This window comes from Sitophilus oryzae, unplaced genomic scaffold (genome assembly GCF_002938485.1).
Source record: "Sitophilus oryzae breed Bouriz unplaced genomic scaffold, Soryzae_2.0 scaffold_1576_pilon_pilon, whole genome shotgun sequence".
In the NCBI taxonomy this organism is placed as follows: Eukaryota; Metazoa; Arthropoda; class Insecta; order Coleoptera; family Curculionidae; genus Sitophilus; species Sitophilus oryzae.
Genome location: NW_022146254.1, coordinates 13,770,133 through 13,796,134, shown reverse-complemented (window position 1 = coordinate 13,796,134; position 26,002 = coordinate 13,770,133). Strand labels below are relative to the sequence as shown.

At 31.6% G+C, this 26,002-nt stretch overlaps 1 protein-coding gene across 1 annotated transcript; it reads left to right on the top strand.

The window, feature by feature from the left end:
• Positions 1 to 1,303: 1,303 nt before the first annotated feature.
• LOC115879467 (mexicain-like) lies at positions 1,304 to 26,002 on the top strand. Its single transcript, XM_030896359.1, has 4 exons — positions 1,304 to 1,422; positions 4,648 to 5,028; positions 21,229 to 21,526; positions 25,552 to 26,002. Exons 1-4 carry the CDS (start codon positions 1,348 to 1,350, stop codon positions 25,827 to 25,829), a joined length of 1,032 nt encoding a protein of 343 aa, XP_030752219.1. The 5' UTR covers positions 1,304 to 1,347; the 3' UTR covers positions 25,830 to 26,002.

Below are 26,002 nucleotides of genomic sequence, written 5' to 3'. Positions count from 1 at the left end.
TTTCGAAATGTGCGTTACCATTGCCCCCATATTATATAAAAAAAATTAAATGTAATTCAAAAACCAAAAACCTCACATAGAGGTTTTTCGGAAGCCTGAATCACCCTGTAGATTTTATTGAGAAATAAAAGAGCGGTAAATTTTTCGATTTCACGGCTTGTTTACGGCATATTCCTGTTGTACTAAAAAGTCATTATTGATCCCATTTAGTGAATTTTAAGAAAAATCGCATTAATTTAATGTTATTGTTTACGTTAATTAAAAAAATTATCGATTTTATTAACAAAAAATAGAGCGGCAAATTTTTGGTTTGCATGGTGTTTTTACGGCTAATTTACGGCAACTGTTCCACCTAATTTCAGACATTTAACTTAACGTTTACTGGAATGGTTGTGCTAACTTAATATATGACCTTGACGCTATTACATTTTTTGTTGCAGGGGGATAGAGAATGATCGGAGGATATTTTTTTTAATTGTATCTAAGAACGGCAAAAAAACGGCAAATTCCTGCTATACTATAAAATTCCTAACTATGTTCTTTCACTGAGTTCCAATGGTGGTTGTGCTAACTTAATATTAACTTAGCACAACCATTGATTTAACATACTTAGCGAAGAGCGGCAAATTTTTAGTTTTCATGGCAAATTTACGGCTAATTTACGGCAATTATCCCACATAGTTTCATACATTTTTTTTAAAGTGGTTGTGCTAACTTAACACACGTGTTTGAACAAAAAAAATAACATGTAATGAACAGGTCTGTTGTTTTAAGCTAAAACGCGGTTCAAAGCAGTTCAAAAGCGGTTGTTTCCTGTCTAAACCTGCTTAAGAAAATTCCTGCCTCTTGTATATTAGACTTTTTTATATGTTCTTAGCTGATTTACGCCTGACGTCACTTCCTGCTCCTGTTTGCTCCTGATGCAGAAATCCCCATCTCCCTCTACTCCTAAACCTGAAAGGGAAAGAGCTGAAAATGATGATGATGATATACGTATAACGCATATATAAACTTTATGTATAAAATTAAAAAAAAACTTCCTAACAACTTTAAGGAATACATCGTAAGTTGCTAAATATAGTTCATATTAGTTCTAATCATCAATTCAAAATATGCCATTGATAATTAGACAATTAAAACTATAATATAATTATTGCTACAAAAATCAAAATTTAATACCAGATAAGCTTGAAAATATAGAAAAAAACTTTGAAGTAGGTATCAAAAAAACCCGATAAATTAATAAATGTATATAGATAATCCTTTAGTGAAACATATAAATAATGTTATTAGGGGTGTTTCTATTTTATAATTGATTTGCATCAAGTGAACACAGAAGTAGAAACGATGGCGGCTACTGCAACTCTTTACGGTGGTGATGTGTCTGATTATAGCGATAAAGCTGACTGGTTCAAATATAAGGTAACCTTCATTAAATTACTAAGTGCATATTTGCTGAAAATATATTAAAATCATTTATTTTACGTGTACATAATAGAATAATTTAGATATTTTTTGACTTTGTATAAACTAAATAATTTTCAAGAAAATATGCAGATCTAATATCTAAAAGTAATAAAAATATCAGTTTAATTCGAATTACGACGACGCTTTCATTTTACAATTTCTGATAAAATTTAATGTACAGGGTGGGTCAAATTCTTTTTCGTGGGAAAATTTTATATTTTTATGAAAACATTTCCAAAGCACGTAGAATTTACGAAGAATTTTTAGTTTTTACGTAGAATTTAGTGGTTTAAGTCAAATTTTTTTAAAATTAATAATTTAAGAATTATCAACAGAAAATTTGATTTTTTACATGGGACACCCTGTATATTTTTAATTTATTGAAAATAATTTAAAATTACCTTTCCAAAAATATAACACTCTTGATATTTTGCTCGATTCCTCTTCGAGATCTAGAATATAATAAAAATTCGCCCGCTTTAAATAAGTATAGGTTTTGAACGGCACCGGCTGTAATACAAAAAAATTCTAGCTGTGAGTATCAGTTAAAACGAAAATAATATTTGCTATGAGAGATGCAGAATTTTATAACAATTTAAACTATATTTTACCAACATCAACACTTTTAAACTATATCTAATAACAATAAAAATAAATAGCAAATCAAGACATGAGATTTTGCTACAGGTGTTCGACATATCGACCGTCTTCTGTTCAGTTATGGACAGACGGGGCAGTTTTTGAACATTTCTCGAGGAATTCATTAACTCAGTAGGGGTGAAAGATACTCTTTCATAACTGCTAAGTATTTCTAATTTTTGTCTAAATTATACGGAAGAATAAGGAACCTTTATTCTTCCGCAAATATATCCATATGATTAGATCCATGGGCACTAAGTCAGGCGGCCTCGACGGACAACCGCTGGGATCTTGGTTAGCTATTCAATTATTCTTGAAACTGGCTGCAAAAATTTGCTGATAACTTCAGCGTTCAGAGGCGGTGCGTCGTCTTGCTGAAAAATATGTTTTCGAGTTCCATTAAGGGCATATCATCAATAAGGGGTACAAAGCCTACTAGTTAAAAGTGGCGAACTTTTAAACATCCTGTATTTCGAAGAGGACTATAACAAAATATCAAGTGTGCTATATTTTTGGAAAGGTAATTTTAAATTCTTTTCAATAAATTAAAAATATACAGGGTGTCCCATATAAAAAATCAAATTTTCTGGTGATAATTCTTAAATTATTAATTTTAAAAAAATTATAGTTAAACCACTAAATTCTACGTAAAAAGGTGCTTTGCAAATGTTTTCATAAAAATATAAAATTTTCCATAGCAAAAAAGTTACAGCGATTTGTTAAAAATGCATATTTTTGAAAAACACCCCGTAACTCCGAAACGGTAGCAGATATTGATGTGCGGTTTTGACCATCATATTTTTGGTGAAAATTGAGCTCCAGACACTGATATTAGTTTTCGTCTATCTCCTATAGAAAAGGGTGTTTCCATTTAAAAGCGCCGAATTTGACCCACCCTGTACCTATATACATATGCAGGAATAATTCACGCAACTGGTACAACTTTCAATATTTTATGTTAAGGTTTTTTTCTAGGTGAACTTTCCTTTTAAAATATTTTCCACTTTCCCGCTCATCCGGTTTAACTGGAAGTAGTTGTCAATTTGCCTATTTTAAATAGAACGCCCTCAATATACAGGGTGGTCCGAATTGTATTCTGGAAACTTTGGCAGCATATTCTGCAGTTAAAAATAAGTAAAAAAGTTCGTATAAATGTATGTTCTAAAATGCTTAGTTTTGGAGATACAGGGTGTAGAAGTTTCATTTTTATTTCGATATTTTCCAAATAATTACTGAAGTAACCTCAATAATTAATCGAAAATTGGTGTATGGGAGTTTTTTGACATGAGAAATTTTATTTTGATATCAATATGACTCTTACTTGCAGTTGGCGCCACATACATGTATCTTAACTGTTTTGAAGAGTAATAATTTTTCGTCCGTACCTGCATAAAACTACTGAGTGAAAAAATATATATTTTCGTGATTTCCACGTAGAAAATGTCTCTTGGTAAAAATTGCTAGGAGCAACCATTCTTAAGATATTTGGAATGAAAATAGTCAATACATGTCATTATTGACAAAAAATAAACATGTTGAATAGATAGTTACTTGACTGAAATGATAAATTTGGGAACTTTTTAAGTTTTTAAATTATTGATAATTTTTTTTTCGAAAAAATAAAGATAAAACCGGTTCTATTGAACTTTTGGGACAAAAACACTTCAAATTTATGATTTCAGTCTAATAACTATTTAGTCAACATGTTTAATTTATGTCAGTGATGACAGGTCTTAATAATTTCGATTCCAAATATCTGGAGAACCATTACTCGTAGCGATTTTTACCAAGGGACATTTTTTACGCAAAAAACGTCGAAAATGTATATTTTTTACTGATTAATTTTATACAGCTACGAACGAAAAGTTGTTACTTTTTAAACCAGATAAAAAATGTGTAGGTGGCGCCCTCTAGAAGTATGAGTCATATTGACATCAAAATCAAATTTCTCATGTCAAAAAACTCCCAGACTCCAATTTTCTTCCAAATATTGACGTTACTTCAGAAATTATTTGGAAAAATCGAAATAAAAATGAAACTTTTACACCCTGTATCTCCGAAACTAAGCATTTTATGATAAACATTTATAAGAACTTTTTTATTTATTTTTATCTGCAGAATATGCTGTCGAAGTTTCCGGAATACAGTTCGGACCACCCTGTATACTGATTTTTGAATTCTACATGCAGTTGTAAACATTAGCGTGACGACCAATTCATCCTGGAGGGGTCTGGAGTTCGCTCAGGGGAGCCTAGTGCTTTTGTTTTTTTAAAAACTGAAGAATAATTAAAAAAAAAATATGTTTTGAATAAAACGTTTACATGAATTTCTCTATCAATAAATTTCACATAAACAAGAGTCATAATTTAAATGGGGGGTGCCCAGCAGTAGCCGGAGGGGGCCCGGCACCCCCGGACACCACTGTAGTTACGCCAATGGTTGTCAACACATTATAAACCCATTTTTTTTCAAAGAAACAAGTGTTGAAAAAAAGAACAAAATATAATATAATAGAATAATTATGCAAAATATCCCTTTTAGGAAAAATTTGACAAAAAATACAACTCTGATGAGGAAAGTAAGAGAAAAAAAATATTTGAAGAAAATTTATTAAAAATACAAGACCATAATAACAAATACCAGACGGGTGCAGTAACGTACAATATGGATATCAATGAGTTTACTGATTATACAGACGATGAGCTCTCACAGATATATTATACAGGCGAGGATACAAAAGAGGAACATTTATTTAGTGAAGATTTAGAAGATGTATGTTCAGGAGGGTGCATACATTCTAGATCCAGCCGCAGCCGTCCTGATATCTCTACTGATCGGGAATCTATCAATTGGAGAGAAAAAAACGCAGTAACAAGTGTTAAGAGTCAGAAGAAATATAAAACCTGCTGGGCATTTGTTACGGTAAATATGTTAAAATTTTCTACCATTCATATAAATGTTACGGTAAATATGTTAAAATGTTCTACCATGCAAATAAATTTCAGAATGTGATAAAATGTTGTAACATTGCCACAAATTTATTTGGTGATGCAGGACATACAGGATGACCAAACATACATGTTATCAGCAATTATGTTTCAAAATCTACCTGCACTTTCATTAGTATTATCCACACACAAAATTAAAATTTGGTATGTGGATGACATTAAGGATATCTAATTTTTGTGTAGAATTTTTATTTGGTTATGCAATATAATATTATATGTATATACAGGGTGTCTCAGATTTTAATCGGGAAAATTTAATAGACGATAGAACTTGCAAAAATAAAACAAAAAGTTCATATAAACTTGTAAGATTTAAAGTTTCCTTTTCGAGATACAGGGTACCATTAGAATCCTAATTATAATATTAATTACCAATTAGAATTTAATTTTTTTCGCAAGAAGTAAGCAAGATAGACAAAAAAATTATATTTTTAATTACTAAATCCAAAAATAACATTAAACTTCTAAAAAAGCAGTGGCGTGCCTATTTTTTCCTTTAAAATAATTTAACAGTGATGCCCCACCGCCGCCCCTGGCCATTAAACTTAAATCTAATTACATCAAATTAAGTCCCATAGTAAGTATTATAAACGGGTCAAGTTATATCAAAATCGAATAAATAGTTTTTCAAATATCTTAAATTTTGTTTCTTTTTTAAGTAACTTTAACACCCTGTATCTCGAAAAAAAAGCTTTAAATCTTACAAGTTGATATGAACTTTTTGTTTTATTTTTGCAAGTTCTATCGTCTATTAAATTTTCCCGATTAAAATCTGAGACACCCTGTATATATATTATATATCATATTAATGTTTGAAGTTAGGGATTGTGCCATTTGTACTTTTTTAAATATTTTATCTATTATCTGGCACTTCCGTCAAATACATATAATGTGTATTTTTTTACATAATAAGTATACCCCTTATACAGGGTGGCGCACCTCATTCACCTCGCTTGATTATACGAAAACAGAAAGATGTAGAAACAAATTTTTATAAGGGTATACGTAGAGAAACCATATGCATAATTTAAAATTATTTTCAAATGTACAGGATGTGTCAGAACTAAGATCCATACCAAAGTTATATTTTTTCTTATGAAACACCAGGTATTTTATTTCATTTTTGGATTCTTGGGCATAAAATAAGGCATTTATTATAAGGGTTTAATATGTTTAAAAGCTTTGGTTTTTAGATATTTTAAAATATTTTTTATTTATTTATTTTTATATTTAAAGATATTTTTATTATTGCATGCATATTATCGTATGCATATTTACATGCTATAATAAAAAAATTGTCAACACCCTGTACATTACTTTTCAGAGTTAATTTTTGTGCTGCCTTTGAAGCCAGAGAAATAAACTTTACTAAAAAAATGATTGCTTCCTTAAATGTGCATTTTTGATACAGAGGTATCAAAAATGGCTGGTCTATTTTAAACAATGACTAAAGAATAAAAAGATATGTAACGCCCATATACGGGCTGCAGCAGAATTTGTGACCTTAGAGGCCATTCTTTTGATGGCAAACAATGAGTCATCATTTGGTCACCAGCGACAATTTTAGCGATTTTTAATAGTTTGTGTGTAGTAAACTTTGTATAAACTTTATTACAATAGTGATTAGTTGTTCAGCTTTCATGTGTAAAAGCAGCAGCGATAAGAAAGAGCCAGGAGTTACGTTTAATAGGTAAATAAACAGCCCACTCCAACTTTTTAGCGTTTTCTTATTGAATTCGATATATAATTATTCTTCAATTTCAATTAACATCTATATGTACTTGATATGTGCTATACGTCGATACTAGTTCTGTACCTTTTGTTAATATTTTAATACGTTTTTTTCGTAATTAATTAGTATGATACACCATAGGCGTAGTCAAAACAATTATAAAAAAATATAAATATTGCTTCAAACATCTAGGTTAAGAAAAATATCTGCCACGGCACTGTTTGGTGACATCGGCACAATTTGCTCTCGGGTGTTATTTGTCCTTGGATTCTTTAGTCATTGATTTTAAATATTTATTTTACATAAAAACTTCGTTATTTGAAATACAACAAACACTATGTATTTTTTTTAAATAAGTCGAAACAGAATTAAATGCTTCTTTAAACTAGGGTTTCCTATACCTATCTGGCTCAGATTTTGAATAAAAAAGCAATTTTTCAATAAAATTGTAATCAAGATGGTTGGTGTCGCCATGGCAATTTTCTAGTGACACTTCAAAATCGACATTAGTTTATGGACTTTATTTAAATTTCTAACATTTTACTTTTATATTTAATTTACATACAATAGCTTAATAAGTAAGTATTTATTATTTTGTTAAGGAAAATAAACAAGTAGTTCTTTTTGATTTATATTACGATGACTTGTAGATATTGTTGCGGACTAGTGTGGACTCGGAACTCGGCCTAACTAATATGCTCCGCGCCCATTCGGGAAACGAATGGAATAATCTAGGCGGCTAAAAAAATTGGAGCAAAATCTGAACTGTCTGTTCCTCTCATATATAACCCGATGCCTGGGCTTGAGGAGGACAAAAACAACAGATCGGTCGACGTATACAATTGCCGCGCTAAATTAAAAAAAATCCTTTTACATAAATAGTTCGATAAATAGTAAATAAGTTGCAAATAGTTCTTTAAGTAGTTTGATCGTTATTGTTTTGCTACTTAGTGTAAAATAGATTGTGTTTAAATAAATTAGACTTTCTATCCACACGGAACCGCCGAAAAACGTAACAATATATTGGATTTTCTATAAAAGAGCCAATTAAGGCAAATTCATTTTCTTCACTTCCAACGACATGTTTCTGCTTAATAGGTTTTTCATATCATATACCATACTATCAGCTCTGCGAAATAGGAAAAGTGGTTTTTCAAAGGAACGCTTGTCAAGAAAATTCCTATTTGGATAACTTTGAGCATAAACCCTTCAGGCTAACAGGCATTTGTTCTCACAAAATACAATCACTAGTAACATATATCCATTCCTACCGCCAGAAGATACTGTTTAATTTTTCTTGATTAAATAATAAATACTTACTTATTAACCTTATTGTAGGTAAATTAAATGAAAATAACCTGTTATAAATTTAAATAAAGTCCATAAACTAATGCCGATTTTGAAAATAGCTAATAAGTGTTATTAGAAAATTGCTATGGCGACACCAGCCATCTTGATTACAATCTTATTGAAAAATCGCTTTTTATTCAAAATCTGAGCCATATAGGTATAGGAAACCCTAATATAGTTTAGAAAAGCATTTAAATCTACTTCGAATTATTCAAAAAATACATAGTGTTGTATTTGAAATAACGAAGTACTTACGTAAAATAAATATTTAAAATAGACCAGCAATTTTTGATACCCCTGTATACATTTAAGAAAGCAATCAATTTTTTTAGTAAAGGTTATTTCTCTGGCTTGAAAGTCAGCACAAGTATTAATTCTGAAAAGTAATATACAAGGTGTTGACAACCTTTTTTATTATAGCATGCATATTTAAATATCTCAAAAACCAAAGCTTTTAAACATATTAAACCTTTTTAATAAATGCCTTATTTTATGCCCAAGAATCCAAAAATGAAATAAAAAATTCACAGTCCTTTACAAAGATGCAACCGGGGGGACATTGAAAATGATGAATAAAAACGTAAAAATATGATTAGTGTTAATATGAGTGTATTACATACATATGTTTAAATAACGAACTTAAAAAAAACAACAGATTTAAAGATTCGCTGAAAAAGTAGTAATGTTAAAATTAAATAAAACATTATCAATAATAATTATGCGATCGCACCTATCCGTAAAACAAGCAAGCAAAAAAACCTCGAAAAAAACAAAATAACATACAAAACATCAGGTTAACATGATGACAGATCATGATCAATCACAGATAAAGAATTCTTACGGAAAGTTACACTTTACGATATAATTTTTTAACTGTTAAAGGCAAACCCCATTTAAACACAAAACTTTTTAATACCTACTGTATCTAAAAGACTTTTTTTTAAATTACTAAATTCTTAGCCACGCTTCTGTTTTTCATGGCTGTTGTGCGTCACGTCACAGATTAACAGGCCCACGTTTGCACCACAAGGCGATGCTGCAGACCACTAGGTAGACCGGTCGTAGAAATTTATGTTATACAACTTGTAGTCAATCTACACAAATATTATCAAAAACTTTTTTTTCTTTTAAAATGTGTTCAGATTTTGAAAAGTATAAGTCAAAATCGCAAAACTTAAATTTGATATGAGTTTCTTAGTTTTTAACTAATATAGTGGCGAATTACAAAAATTCCTTTTCAATGAAAATTAATGAGTTAAATAAAATAATTTAATAAATTACTAGCTTTTTCTCTCGACTACGTTCGCGTTACACCTCGAATCGTTCATGCATTGATTTAAATGATTTTTTACTTCTTTATAGAGAGCTAGTGAGCATAGATGTTTTTTATTTTTCATCTTTTTTTTATTTATTAACAGCACTAATACTCTCTTTATAGGTTATTTTTTATTCTTTGAAAGATAATTGAGGAAGATATATTTCGTTATGATGTCACTAAATAAACCCTTGTATAAAATTTTATACTGTCTGGTTTATAATGTTATAGTATTGCATTTTCGTGCAAACTTTCATTCCCTATTCTACTCCCTAAGGGTATAAATTTCATAAATTCGCTTTACCTTTGTGCCAATTTTTATGTGTATAATCCAGAGGTCACCAAGTTTTATATAAATTTTTACTAACATTACCCATTTGGTTGATGAATTTCAAAAATTTCTTCTAATTCTTTTTGTAGGACTTCATTCTTCTAGACCAAATAGTAAGGAATTTTCATACAACAAACTGTTCAACAAAGATAATTTTACTCTCTAAGAGGATGAATTTCCTAAAATTGCTTGCTGGCGGCAATATTAACTCACTCTAAAATATCTAAAAACTTAATATATAATCTAACTGACACACCACTGACAATGACAAATAATTTATTTCTGGAGGTATTGTGTGTAGGTGTTTTTCAGGTATATTTTAGTATTTAGTCGTTTTACACAAAGAAATAGCCATTAAGTACTATAAAAATACTTCATAACAAATCTACACATATATACCTTTCATTTAAAAAAATCATCAAGATTGGTAAAAGCGGTTTCGGCGGGATGGATGCAACAAAAAAAACCTTTGAGCTTTTATATATGTATGGATTAAATATTTTTCCAATATATTTTACTTTCCAAATTTTTATAAATATTCAGACTCGCCAATATCGTAACATATTTCTTTAACGAATTAACCTGTAACAGACATTTATATGCCCAGTATATTTTTGTTTAACAAACCAATCAGGAAAAATCCAAAACCTACCGTTATAGGAGGTATAAGATTATTAAACTTATATAATGACAACTACTTATCGGATAACAAATTAATTACCACTGTCAGCTAGTTCAGCTACTGTCTAGGTAGAATATACCTAGAGAACCTACACCTACCTATGATGTAGGTAGATTAAAGCTTATTTTGACGTTATCTCTCACTTCGGTGTCACAAGCTGAATTTTTCAGGGATGGAAGTACAGTACATGATATGGGGACCCTTATTCCGAAAGTAGTACAAAATTAGACCGGGTAAAAGGACACTATCATCAAAAATCGATATATTAATACCACCGTATAGAGAAAACAAATACTTATTTTTTGATCCAGTACACAATAAAGTCTTCGTAGGGTGTAATTTTTTATAATTATTTACAAAAAAACATTTCCATTAGCGCTTATGACAAAAAAAAACTTTAAACATGAATAATCATTTGAATCATGCGAAAATTTGGTTTAAAAATAGATTTTTTTTAATATAACTTTCATTTAACGAAAAACGAAGGCCTAAATGAAAAAAAGAAACAATTTAAAAGTTTCGCTTATGTCTTGACAAGGTATCAAAGCAAACCCCATATTTTTTGCTTTAAACTAATAAAGATATATCAATAAACAATTAGCGATGTAATGGTTTTTGCGCGCGCTGGCCGACTGCCGCCGCTGCGCCGAGATTTCCTATACCCTTGTATATATGACGTCATGGTGTGGCAAATGTAGCATTTTAATTCGATTTGGGCTCCCTTATATAGGACAACAGAAACATTTTCAATGTTAAAATTCCGGGTGTTCCATAAGAAAAAAAAAATAACTTCGGTATGGATCTTAGTTCTGTCACACCTTGTATATTTCAAAATAATTTTAAATTATGCACATTGCCTTCCTTCACATATATACTCATAAAATATTTTGTTTCTACATCTTTCCGTTTTCGTATAATCAACCGAGGCGAATGAGGTGCGCCACCCTGTATATTTTTGGATTTTTGAATTTTACTGTACTGTACATTTTGTGTAATGTCATACATCCAATTTTAGTCGTTTTTGAAATGATTTTTCAATTTTATGTGTCAAAAGCGACTTTATGGTCGAAACGAAATTAAATATTTTTCAGGCATTTTTTTCCTAAATTATGATATTTGACTTTTAAAAAATGTCTGAATCTACTTAGATTTTTACTATAATTTATCAAATTTTATAGAGTTCATAAAAATATTACAAATATTTCGTTAAAGAAACTACAAAAAGTAGTTTTATTTTAAAAGAGAACATACATTTTTCTTCTTTTTTCTTTAATCGACAATAAAAACAACGGTAATTTTGTATCCACATGTTTATGCCTAAATTTAATAGCTTTGAAAACATTTAACAGCGCTGTCAGATGGAGCGGAGCGTCCGCGCGGACCGTCCGCGAGTTCCATAAGTTTAAACGAACAATTTCACATGGGTCGCGTATGCTCCGTCCGGATGATTTCGTCTGACGGCTATCTTGAAAAAACAAGCAGCACAAAAACAGTGCGGATGCTTCGCTCCATCTTAAAGCGCTGTAAGTCAATCATTATTCTATTAGTAAAATTATATTTTCTCATTAGATCATGGCTAGACCCATGTTAGAGTATGGATTAACATAAATGGATTGTTAAAAGTTTTTTGGGATCTAATTTAGATACTAATTTGAATGTTTTATGTTAAGATTATTTTCTAGTGAATTTCTTTTTAAAATAATTTTCACATTGTGGAACATGTGGAACCTGTCCCGGCAGTGACTGCCAAATTTCTTATCTTAATAGTCCAAGAAAATACGAAGTTTTGGTAAAAACTTAAATTTTATGTGCATAAGTTACTTTGAAAGATCTAAAAACAAATTGTGAACGATTTTTTTAAATTCACCCCCGAGAAGGGGTAAAATAAATTAATAAAATATTGTTTCGAAATTTCGCAGAAACGGTAAGAACTATAAAAAAAGTTCAAATAAAAGTTCTGAAGCGTCAAATTTTACATATAAATGGTCTCTATACTTTTTATGCTCAGATCAAAATTAACCGAGATTGGGTGTCTAGAATCTAGGGAATGATAGTAGAAATTTAAAAATATTAATAAGTTGCTGAAAAATTCATATACCGGGTGTGTTCTCAAAAGTGGGTCAGTCCTATAACTTTTTTAATTTTTTAGATAAAAAAACGAAATTTAGTATGTTAGTATACGACATAAATTAGGATAGATTGACGCATTCAATTCTCTTCGGCTACTTCCTGTTTCACCGGAAATGACTGCAACTTTTGATTTTTAAATGGCACCCTCAGTAATCTGAATTAGAATGACATATTATATGTCAACTTTTGACATTTGCGCTTAAAACAGAATTATATTTTAAATTTAAATATAGGGTGCCATGGATGTGTTAAAAACACTCATTTTTAATCAAGGAACTTTGAAAAAATAGATTTGATCGTTTAATGTTTTTAGTGTCTTGTCCTGGCCGGTTAAAAGATGCCCAAATCGTATTTTTAATCATATCTCAATTTTCTCAAATGGAACGAGGGTGGCTCATTAGCATATTTGGAAAACGTATTTTTTAGGAATAATTTGGTACCACACACTTCGTATTTCGAGTCAAATTGTCGTTATGAATCGCATGTTACAATTTCAAATAAATCATATTTGAAAATGTCAAAAGTTGACATATGATATGTCATTCTATTCAGAGTGTCATTTTCTATTGAATAAAATAACAAAATACGGAGGGTACCATTTAAAAATCAAAAGTTATAGTCATTTTCGGTGACACAAAAACCGACGGAAAACAATTGAACATAATTTATAATGTAATTAAATAAATATTAATCAATCATAATTTATGTCAAATACCAACATACCAAATCTCGATTTTTAAATAAAAAAGTTAAGGGGTAAGCCGCTTTTGAGACGCACACGGTATTTAACATTTTTATTGAATTTGTTAGCAAAAATAAATTATATTTTATTATTATATTATAGTCTATATATAAAATCCTTAAGTGACTGACATACTGATTAATCACGATCCTGCTCAAACCACTCAACGTAAGAAGCTCAATTTTGGCATACAGGTTGATTCTAGGGTGTAGAGGTTCGATAAGAAGGGATTTTTCGAAACTCGAATTCTAAGGGGGTGAAACTATCCCTCAAATATTAAAATATTTTTTATTTAAAAACCGGTGAGTTTTTCGGAAAAACTCTTAAACACGTATATTTTATTTTGTTGTTTTACATATTTTAAGATTTTTATAAATTTATACAGGGTGTTTCATAAAATATGACCATTGAGTAACCACGATTCTGCTTAAACTGCTTGACGTTTAAAGCTGATTTTTGGCAAACGGATTGACTGTGGGGTGTAGAGGTTCGATAAGGAGGGGTTTCTCGAATCTCAAATTCCAAGAGGGTGAAAACGCCCCTCAAATATTACAATATTTGTTATTTAAAAACGGTTAGTCTTTCGGGAAAACGCTAGGACAAGCATAATTTATTTGTTTTTTTTACATATTTTGAAATTTTTTAAAAAATCATACAGGGTGTTCCAAAAAGTTGGGTAATTTTTTAACCACGATTCTGCTTAAACTGCTTGACGTAAAAAGCTTATTTTTGACAAATGGATTTTTCGAAAGTCAAATTCCAACGAGATGAAACTACCCCTCAAATATTACCAAGTTATATAATAATATCGCCATATTGTTTTTTCTCATGCTGATATAAATGTAAGAACATTTTATCCAGTTTGTATGTTAATGGAAATTCTTGCTTTGCTTTATCATCACCATTACAAATGATTAATTCGACGCGAACGCAAGTATAATTATAATATATACATTATATCTGGTTGTCAGCAAAATTTAAAGTAAACAATTTTTGTGCGCCTATAGGAATGCCCATAGGTTCACATTGTCTTTTGCATTTTTCCAGCGCGACTTGTACAGAGGTGTTGAAAAGCAAAGGGGTTTTCTACTTTTTTTGAGCTTTTAAAAGGCAATTTCCTACTTTTATGAGCGATACGTTAATATTGTACAGTTCGGGCTATTGTATCGTAGGTTTTTCATGATCTACAAAAGCCAAGTGAACTTATTGTTCTACGGATATTTCTTTATTTGTTTCTGCAGAAGCTGCTGAAGTATGAAAAGGTTATCAGCAAAAGATCTGCCCGGTCTAAATCCATTTTGGCCCTCTCCAATTTTATAGCCAATATTTACTCTTAGTTTGGATTACAGAATTTTACTAAACAACCTGCCCACCGTACAATTGACACTTAGTCCTCTGTAACATCCAGGGTCTTTCCGATTTCTCTTTTTGAATATGAATATTAAATGAGACATTTTCCATTCTTGGGGTATTTTATTGATTGCATTTACTCATTAGGCTATCAAGCGTTCGATTAGAGCGTAACCCCCGCATTTTAGTAACTCAGCTGGGATATTACCTGGACCTGGAGGTCTTTTATCTTTCATCTTATTAAGTTCTTTTTTTACTTCTTCCACTGATATATTTAGTTTTGTTTCTTGATGTTCTTCTATATTGACTAGTCTTCTACTAAGTCATCTGGCCTACTTTCAATTAATAGTACCTTGTAGTGAGATGTCCAGGCTTTTAGGTCAATCCATGTGTTTTTTCCTTCCCTTAGTATCTAATTATAATTCTCTAATAGTTCTCCAGACTTCTGTGCTTTGGGCACGTCCTATCATGCTCTCAATCTCCACGCATTTGTTTTCCCAAGGTCTGTTTTTTTCTTGTTTTATTGCTTGTCTGACATCGTTAAGTTAAGTACTTAATTTCATAAGTGAGTCACGACGGTTGCTTCTTTACTTGTCTACCAGTTTTGTATTCCAAAGCTTCATGTGCCGCTTGATATAATGCTTTTTTGACGTTTCAGTGTATTTTTTTCTTTCTCGATTTCTTATACATGAATTCCGATGGAAATGAAAAATGAGCTTCGCTAAAACCATGTAGTGGTCAGACCCACAGTTCGCTCCACGTTGAACTCTGCAATGGCTAATTTTCATGTTTTTCGATGCTTGCCTTACATAGTCTAGAATATATTTTTGCTGTAGAGATGGTCTTTCCCAAGTGAATCTGTGGATATTCTTGTGGTTAAAAAATGTATTTGTTAATTTGAGTCCGAAAAGTTCACACAAAGTTCCACCAGTCTTTCTCCACAGTTGTTGATAGTTAACTCTCCATATTGTCCTACTATTTTGCTATTCAAACTAGAACCAACTCTAGCACTGAGATCTCCTGCTACTATAAAAACCTGCGCTGGTTTAATTTTTTCAAAGGTTGATGATAATTTATTATAGAATTGAACTTCGACTACTTGGTTGGGTGTACTATATACTTGGTTTATCCGTGGGTGCATATACGCCTATGATTTTGATTAAGGTTCATTGTTGCTATTATAATTCTCTCCGATATACAGGGTGGCGCATCGCCTCTCATACGCCGCGAAGGCTCCAAGGAGAACGACAGTTTGTATTGAAATTAAATTTTGTGAGCATATGTCGGTTAATTCAGAGCACTTTTTAGAAATATAGAGAGTTCTACAGGGTGTCTCCAAAAAAAGTTACACATCCAACTTGTGTTTTTCGTAATGGAACACTCTATATATTAATTGATTTCCGAATTCTAAGAAAAAAATAAAGGTGAGTTTTATTAAAGAAGCATATGCATAAAATGTAAGGATTTTAACATATTTCACATTTTGTAAAAATGAAAAATAAACTTTAAATTTCAGTAACAGCTATATAAATTGTAATTTACCCTGTATAGCCTGATATTTAATTACAATAACCATTGTATGTTAAACCAATTTCAAATTTGACTCTAAACGTTATACAGGGTGAGACAAAAATAATACTGAACATTGGTTACTTTTAAAAGCAAGTTATTCCGTTATTTTAAATGGAACACCCAGTATATTATTTTGGTGTTCAATGGAGAATTCTTATATCTTCTAAATATTATTAAGGTTACCTACCTCTCAAACAAAGATTTTCTTAGATATTTTCATTTTTATGATTTTGCGTCAGTAGACATTTATTATTTGAAAAAATCTAGATGGCTGTGTTAATTTAACAAAAATTGAAGAATGTAGGGTAAAGTACTGAATAAAAATATACGTTTAAAACATATTTTAATTATCACAGAATTAAAATTATGTATAAACCTATAATTATGTGACAAAAATTAGCTAGATGAAATCAAATGCTCAAAATGCTTCCTTTCCTGTTAATTGCATAAAATTATTCTCTTTTCAAAAGGATCTTTTCATTTTAAAAGACATATGTGGAGTTCTACCTCGAAAAGCAGCTACAATAATGTCTCTCGTGTTATCGACAATAGTTGGTCAAGTTTTTTAAACACTGTCTTTAACATATCCCCATAAAAAAACCCAGACTAGATAAAATCAGGAGCATTTAGGTATTCTACTCGGTATTCTATTAATTGGTGAATGCATTCACCAACTAATAGAATCATATCAACTCTCTCTAATGTAGGGTAAGTTTGCATTTTCGGAAAATCTTTGAGATTTCATCGCACAAAATGATAACTAGTTGCTAAAGCTGAACTAATTAGATAGATATGTAGAAGTAACGTCAGACATATCACAGCCACTATATTTTATCAAATAATATATATCTACTTACACTAAATCATAAAAATAAAAATATCTAGGAAAATCTTTGTTTGAGGGGTAGGCGACCTTAATAGTATTTTGAAGAGACATGAATTCCCCATTAAATATCGGAATAATATACTGGGTGTTCCATTTAAATTAATTTAGTTTAGTTTTTAAAGCAATGAGTTCAAGTACGGACGAAAGCGTATTTTTTCTCTTTTTGCTCTTCTAACAGAGGAAGAGCGGAAGAACAGGTGAAGAAGAAAAGGAAAGTTTTGACTCATAAGATTAACAAAAAAAGAAAGAAGTTTGGAATTTTACCATCTTTTTCCTGATTTAATAAAAGACAAGAGCATTTTTTCAGTATTATAAAATATAAAGGAAACATTTTACGAACTCCTCAATTGAGTGTTTTAGAAGCAAAACACCGGGTAGGTTGTACTCATCATATTTTTTCAGAAGAGACAAATTTCTAATAATGCAATAATGAATCGCTTATAGCTGGCGACTTTTGATAATTCTTATTTATTCTGATGTGTATATTAGTTATGTGATGAAAAAACCCAATTTTTTATATATTTAGGAAATTGGAATTTAAAAATTGGAGATTTTCACTTCTGTCAAAAGTGGAGATTGCCGGTTTTGCTTCTACACCCCTCAATTATATTAAATCATTGATAGAAAAACATTTCGTCCATCTGTCTCTACTAAGGGAATACTGAAAAAAATATCATATTCCTTTATGAAAATCTGTTTGCCTACAATTCTACCATTGATACGTATCACTAGTTTCTAGTCAAAAAGCCAACTGAAGAGACTCGAGATGCATAATTATTTCCGCTGTGAGTACGCACACTGCCACGCGTCAAAACGTGGGAGAAGGAAAAAAGTTGCTAGAGAAGTCTTCCGACTTCTTGACGGAAATTCCGCGGCGCGCTTCGGCGCTGCGCGCTCTAATGAGCGTTGGTCCATTTAAATACATTGCAAGCAAACAAAAGAAATTTCCACATGGCGCCGCGTCGCGCCTCGGTCTAGTGGGCGACAACCTCAATGCCACATGTGCGGTCGCGGCGTTATAGTCGGTCTAACCCGTGCCTACAGAATGTATAAACTCTGCAGGGCAATAAGTTGTTAAATCCTATGATATATGCCTAGTAAAAATCTAGAATACGCAGAAAGAACCTGATAACCACCAGCCCAGTACTCTCCTGTAGAATTAGTAAAATGGCGCTTAACATGTTTTTCCCCTGGACTCTTCTAATGGAATAGAATATTACCCAAACATATACCCAGTGAGCATTTTATTCCTTCGAGGGAAATGTGTTCTAGGTGACGTCGTTGTTATGTTACTAGGCCCTTCTTTTGCGTTAAATAGCACACAAAAATAAAGTGACGTGCCCTAAGCTGGCTTAAAAAAGGAATAATGTGTACTATTACACAAAAAAGGAATTGCGTTGATACAAAAGGAACTGTTAACCGAATGCAAATAATAACTGATATTTAGATGGAATGGTGTTAAAACAATACCGTATCTGTGTCTGTGCCTTTAAAAGACACAAAACCATTATTATGGAATGCGTAATCACAGTTTATGTATTTCAGATGCAGCACTTTTTTCATTTTGCTGGTAAACGACGTCATGGCCTCGGACCGCCTCGGGCCTTTAACACGAGTATTGACGTTGTCAGACCTCGTTTTTTTTTTCTCGAATGCTGTTCAAAATCGATTTGAACCGCAAATGTTTTAGTACTGTCTATTTGGGGCCATCTGTTTCACAGAACTACAAAAATTGTCGGGTCGTAAAAAATGCTCTTTTTGTGTCAACTTTCTAGGAGCTTAAGGGCGACAAAGACACTTCTCTCTGAACATCGGCCTAAGTTGCCACGCACTAATTTTTGTATAATTAAGTTCGCGCTAGAGACGCGGCTCTCTCTCTCTCTCTTTTCTCTTTCACTCTTCACTCTATCGCATTGTCTCCGCATAGTTTTTCTCTCTAGTAGTTAAACAGAGAAATATTTGCTCTCTCCCTTATTTAGTTAACAACAATAAGTACCTTCTTGTTTAGTTAGTAACTCTTCTAAGTTTAGTTAGTAAGTCTTCTGAGTGTTCTTCAGTATTGTGAGTGACGTGTTGTGAAAGGTGCCAGAAAAACAATAGCAACTAGGAACTGGTAACAAACAATTATTGACTTTGATTATTTTGACTTGGCAGTAAAGGCTTCATAGACTATATAATTGCCTTGAAAACTAAGACTATTAACTTCTTCTACTAAGTGTTCTTCGCATTTGCTGCAGAGAAACCTTGACCATTTTTTACTACTTATTTTAATTAAATAGTGTTTAGTATTTAACCGTAAATGTTTATTTCATTTCAAACTGAATCCACCCTATTTTATAAGCGTTCGCAACAAGTGCAATCGCTGTAATTGTAGTGCAAGTTTCGCAGAAAACTGCTACAAATGCATTGTTGCCTTTTGTATAAAATTATTCCTAATTGAAATTGGGAATGCATTTTTTTAGATTTTTGTCATATTTTAAATTTTTATAAGGAAGTACCAATTCGCAGGGGACAATATTTCTTTATATTGTCACTTGGTAAAAGCGTAAACATGAAGGAACAAAACAGGTATTAGTTTAAAAATTATAAAAGTAAGATTGGTTGACGAAGATTTTTTATAATATTTATACTAAAAAACAACCAACTGATCAGATAATAGTCTTTTTATACAGTAGGTAGAAAATGTAAATTAATCAGCCTGTAGTAATAATTTCTGATACAGGAGTAAAATAAATGGAAGCTATGTCATCACACAACTTAGCATCATTGTGTGATGTCATCACACAACTTAGCAAACTACAAATTAAGACAAATTTCCAACATTTTTCATGTTTCTTTACATTTTTTGCATTCTATAGTAAACAGGCAGAAAATTTGTAGAAAATCTAGGTCTACCAATCATAAAAATGTAGTTAAGTAGGTACTTACGGTGTTTCGTCCTTTGGCACTCCAAACAATTTTACTCCACAGAACACATTTGAACTCCGAGAAAAAAAGGATAATCGTGGCATATTTCTATTTATCCGGTCGCACGATCGCACAGCTGTTGTGTTGGAGCCATTGATCATTCGATGCGCTTTGAATTCGGTCCTTTTAAATCGATTGTTTGTTACCAAACCGTTTGTGTATTAGTTCACACATGCATTGACAGAATTCCGAATTTTTGCCTAAAATACGCCTTTCACCGTGCTTCACTTCGCATGTATACTGAGTACATAAAAGTAACAGTTTCGAAACATGTGTGTGCAATTGGTCGCATGAATAAAACGCAGATACGTAACAGTTCCTTAAATGTGACAAAATATTGTTCACTGGGTACTGGGTATAGAACTAAACAACTATAAATTGAAAAAAAAAGTGATATTTATAACCATATGTTTATAATATCGTCGGTCTAGAAGCAAAACACGGAAACGATTGGCGAGTATGTCACCGCAAGACACACTCCGCCGGTAATAGGTCGGTAATAACGGTAGTAGGCCGAGCTTGGAGAACAGTGTAACGGTAAAATAGTTGCGTGATTTTATTAAATTTTTATTATTTTTCTCCTTAATTTTTTAATTTTTATAAAGATTATGTCTCATTTACGTGGAAAAACGTTGAAAAAAATAAAACTGATTAGGTATTTTGGAAATTTTTGTACAAGTAAGTAATGTTAATGTAAGTAATTGCTCGTATATAGAGAATTTTTAGTTTCTCCCCTTACCTTTTACGGATACCCCGTATTTAGAGATCGACGTATTATACTAAAGAAACATAGAAGTAAAGAATCGACCTGTTTTCTTTAGCGTGATCGTAACGGAAATTACGGAGATAGCAGCATTTCGGCTATCGGCGGCTATTTCAGATCACTTGGAATTAGCAAATAACGAGTTAAAATAACAATTTTTCTGTAATTGTCAATAATTTAGCTGCTTTCCATACTTATAGAGTATTTTTCCCCTTTCCAACGGTATAAAAACTTATTAACGAAAAAAATGGAGTTAGCAGGTTATCACGTTTCACTGACATTATATTATTTTAGGCTGGTATTCTTGAAGGACTAGTGGCTATAAAACATAAGAAATTGCAATCTTTAAGTACACAACAACTTATCGATTGTACTGCAGGATATGAAGAATTAAAAGGAGGTTATGTAATAGAAGGTTTGCGATATGCTGAGGAACATGGATTGTTAACTGATAATGACTATCCATATAAGGGGCCTAAATCACGCTGTAAATCAGATGCCAAAACAAACAAAAAAAGGGTATTTCCGGTAGATTACCACATAGCACGTAATATTTCTGTTGAGAAATTAAAATCGTTGGTGCGAGAAATAGGTAGGTATTTATCTATGCATTTTTTGTATGCATAACATTGCATACGAAATAATAATAATAATCTTTTGTACATAAAATATGTTCAGTTATGCCAAAGAGGCATTTTTAAAAATTACATATACCTTGGTAATGTAATGTTGTTGTTTTATTAAGTTGTCTAAATATATATTATCGTATCAAAAACATAGAATGTAAAAAATGCAAGTCTCGCAACACAATTCTTCCACTATAAAAAGTTGTGAGATCTCATGTAAAACCAAGTCAGTTTATTTTATTTGGTTTCTCTTTAAGCATCTATTCAACAATTTTGTTATAAATTTTTATTATTTTTATCTTATATATATAATGACTTGGTAATTGCACGATATGATATTCTCTACTAATTAAAAAAGTTTATTTTTAAGGGCACTGTTTAGATTTACTTAGTAATCGAAATGGTAGATTATTCTTTTTTAATTACGGTGCCGTGCACCGTAATTAATAACCGGTAATGTTCATTCGTTAATTCGGTCATGACTAATGTTCCTCCGGTGAGTTTCTTCGAATCGATTTCGAACCTTTCCTTTTCTTACAACTGCGTACAGCACACGACGCCATGGTTTTTAAAGTTTTGTTAAAAAAACTGAAAGGCGGAGGACCTTCCCATGAAAATTACGATGTACTTAAACATCCGTTAAACGGTAGCCTACTAAAATGCCGTTAATAGAAATTAAGGGCTCATACTTCGAGAGATTTTTTTGAGGTGTCTACCAACCTTTTTCAGAGTATAAAGTGAAAAAAAAATAGTCGATTTCTTGATCCACCCTACTATATACATAGTATCTAATTAAAAAAATAAATAGGTAAAAACCTGGTAAAAATCCATTCATCATCCATCAAAAACAAACCCCCCAAAAAGAATGTTGTAACCAATGCAATCAAAACTCAGTTACGGCGCCGGCGGACGGTTTTACCATTGTGATCCTCTTCTCAACATTTAACACAGATCAAAATATAATATCTATTCTTATCAGCTTAATATCGCTACCGCTATTTTTCAAAATTAGGAAAGTATAAATAAAACAAAATTCCGATTTTCAATATTTCATTGTTACCGCCAGCGATATACGCAGACGCGAGCAAAAGACAAATAAACCTAAATCTGCGTCTTCCTTGTCACTCTTATTAAACTTAATAAGGAAAGCTAAATTCTAACCTCAAAAAATAAATAATTTTATTGCAGAAATCGCAAACATTTAGCCGAGTATCCGTACGATCCATACTTAAAACGTTAAAACATTAATTGTAGAATATATTAATATCAAAATTACATCAATAACTTCAAGATTGACGACGTACCTAAACTGGACCATCACCAATAAAAAAAGTTTTAAAATTGCACAGGAATAAATAAAACAAAATATTTTATTAATACAAAGTTTTGACTAACACAATATGCGTATTATATTGTTACGTTTTTCGTAGAAAGTCACAATTTATTTAAACACTATTTATTTAACACTAATTAACAAAAACAATAACGATAAAAGACTTATCGAACTATTTACAAACGCAAGTAAGAATTTATATTGCAACAATTTAAACGCAACTAAGAATTTATTTTGAATTTTAGCGCGTCAACTGCACTTGTCGATTTATAACTGCCCTCTCTAGGCCACAGCCGCCGGCTTTTATACCTACAGCTAAAAGAACTCTAGAATAGTCCATAGATCTTTAGGTGCATAGAGAAGGTTTCGATTGTTCTCGTATGTACTACTCCATTCCAGTGGAACTCGTTTCTTCTCGAATCTTCGAATGAATCATTACGGTGTTTATTCTTTAATGCGATGTTAAGGTCATCCGAGGGCGGGCTATATAGTTAGGTTAGGTCGAGTCCACACCGGTCCGCAACAATATTCATTTTCCGCAGTAATACTCTCACGTCTACGCAGTAGTAATTTCTACGCCACCGCGAGACATCCTATCCAACGACTGAAAGAATACTGAATTTGGGTACGGGGAGTACGGGGTACGGTACAGAATCAGCGCAGAGCGACGCGCGGCGCAAAGCTAAACTAAAATTCTTGGACAGGCGGCGACGCGACGGTGTGGCCAGCTACATCTCGGTCAGGTTTTCGGCAACGAAATCGCCCATAAGGTTGCGCATCTTCTTATTTCTTTCAATCAACGGTATACGGTAACATCTTTTTTGTCTAAATATACCGAATATTACCGAATTAGTTAAGTTAATCTTTTTTGAACCATTTGAAATATAAAATGTTTCAAAATTATTAATTAATTTATTGCAAAAAATTTTTCTCATACTCATACATTCTCATACTGATATATTCATTACTATTATATTATTATGTATTCAGTATTCAAATCGGCAATTGAATTGTAATCGGAAAACTTCGGCAACATATTCTGCAGATAAGTAAAAAAGTTCGTTAAAATTTATGTCCTAAAATGCCTCGTTTCGAAGATATAGGATGTAGAAATGTCATTTTTATTTAGGTTTTTTTCAATATCTTCTGAATTAACGTCGATATTTAACGTTTATATTTTTCAAATGAGAAATTCGATTCCCATGTGAACACGCGCCACTTTTCATTCATAAATTTTTGACTTCAACCCATCATCGGAGAAAGTTAAAATAAATTTAATTTTTCGTACGATAACGACGTTATGACAATTTTTTAAAAAATTTAATCTAACATTAATAAAAATATAATAGTACGAGAGCTAACAACGTCGTGAAAACGAGAATTTTAAGAAAGCTGGGGTGGAAATCTGTAACGAAATAGCGATCGGTAGCGATGAAGAATACTGTCGCTTGCCGTTTAGTTTGTATGACCAAGGTCAGTATTCTTTATCGCTACAGATCGCTAATTAGTTACAGAGTTCCAGCCCTGGTTCTTTAAATATATCTTTTGTTATGCTCTCCTGACCAAAGTGCGGGCCGTCTGGCTGCCGGTAGGTTAGATAACTTGTGTCTAGCCCTAGCAGGCAACTGTTAAGCCCGACCAATCACGTTAGAGTTTTTGACAAACATAAATGAATTAACACACTCCAAATAACCACGCTAACCAACCTGATTGGTCAAACTTAATAGTTGACTGCTAGGACGAGACACCTCTGGTTTGGTAGACCGGTAGGTGCTGGTAGACCTTGCGTTCACTACTGTGCATCAAATCTATGTGTAGCATATTTAGTTTCATAAAAAAGTAGCGAAGTAATGTAAAACCGCATCATTGTATCTCTTCTTCTATTTCGACGTTTTTTTATGTAAAAAGGGGTCTCTTGCTAAAAGTCAATCAATGCATGTCATCATTGACAAAAAATAAACATGTTGAATAGATAGTTATTAGAGTGACATAATAAATTTGTATTTTTGTGCCAAAGGCAAAGGTTTAATACAAACTGTTTTATCATAAATTTTTCTAAAAAAAATTATGATTAATTTAAAAGACAATTATTTCGATTCTAACGCTTTTGGAATCGAAACTAATTTATCTTGGGAATGGTTGTCGATAGCGATTTTTACCGAAAGAACTTTTTTACGTAAAAAAGGCAGAAATATATATTTTTTTTCTTTCAGCAGCATAATACAGGTACAGACAAAAAGTTATTATCCATAAAAACAGTTAAAAACATGTAGGTGGTGTCCCCTATAAGCGGGTGTCATATTAACATCAAAATCGAATTTCTCATGTCAAGAAAAACCCAGATATCAATTTTCTTTCAAATATTAACGTTAGTTCTGAAATTATTTGCAAAAAACGAAATAAAAATGAAACTTCTACACCGTGTATCTCCGAAACGAAGCATTTTAGGACATAAATTTATACAAACTTTTTTAATTATTTTTTCTGCAGAATATATTGCCGAAGTTTCCCGATTACAATTCGAACCAACCTGTATCACGTTAAATGCAGTATTACATTGGTAGCATAAAAGTTGGGATAGTAATTTTAAAATAATTTTTTTAAATACTATTACTATATCAGATGTTTGAAATACTATTTTTTTAAATCTAATTTTAGGACCGGTGGGAGTACTACTACAAGTTAGTAAAACCGCAGAATTGTTCCGTTATGCGGGAGGCCTTTTTGCTGGAAGCATCACTGAATTATTTTATCATGCAGTTTTGTTGGTTGGTTACGATACAGATAGCACAGGAACAAACTACTGGATTATAAAGAATTCCTGGGGCACCCGATGGGGAGAAAATGGTTATCTAAGAATACAAATGGACAATAAATACGGGATAACCAGAAATGTATATTATGCTACCGCGGTGGAAATCTTGCCCGAGGAGTAAAACATGTTACAAATTATTTTTAAATTTTTGATTTGTTTATAGCGTACTCAAATAGTAGTATTTAAATTCCTTTATATTCTACATATTCATATCGTTTAATTATACAATATTTATTATACTATTACATATTATTATACTCTTATAATTAAATACTAAATAAATGGTGTAGGTAA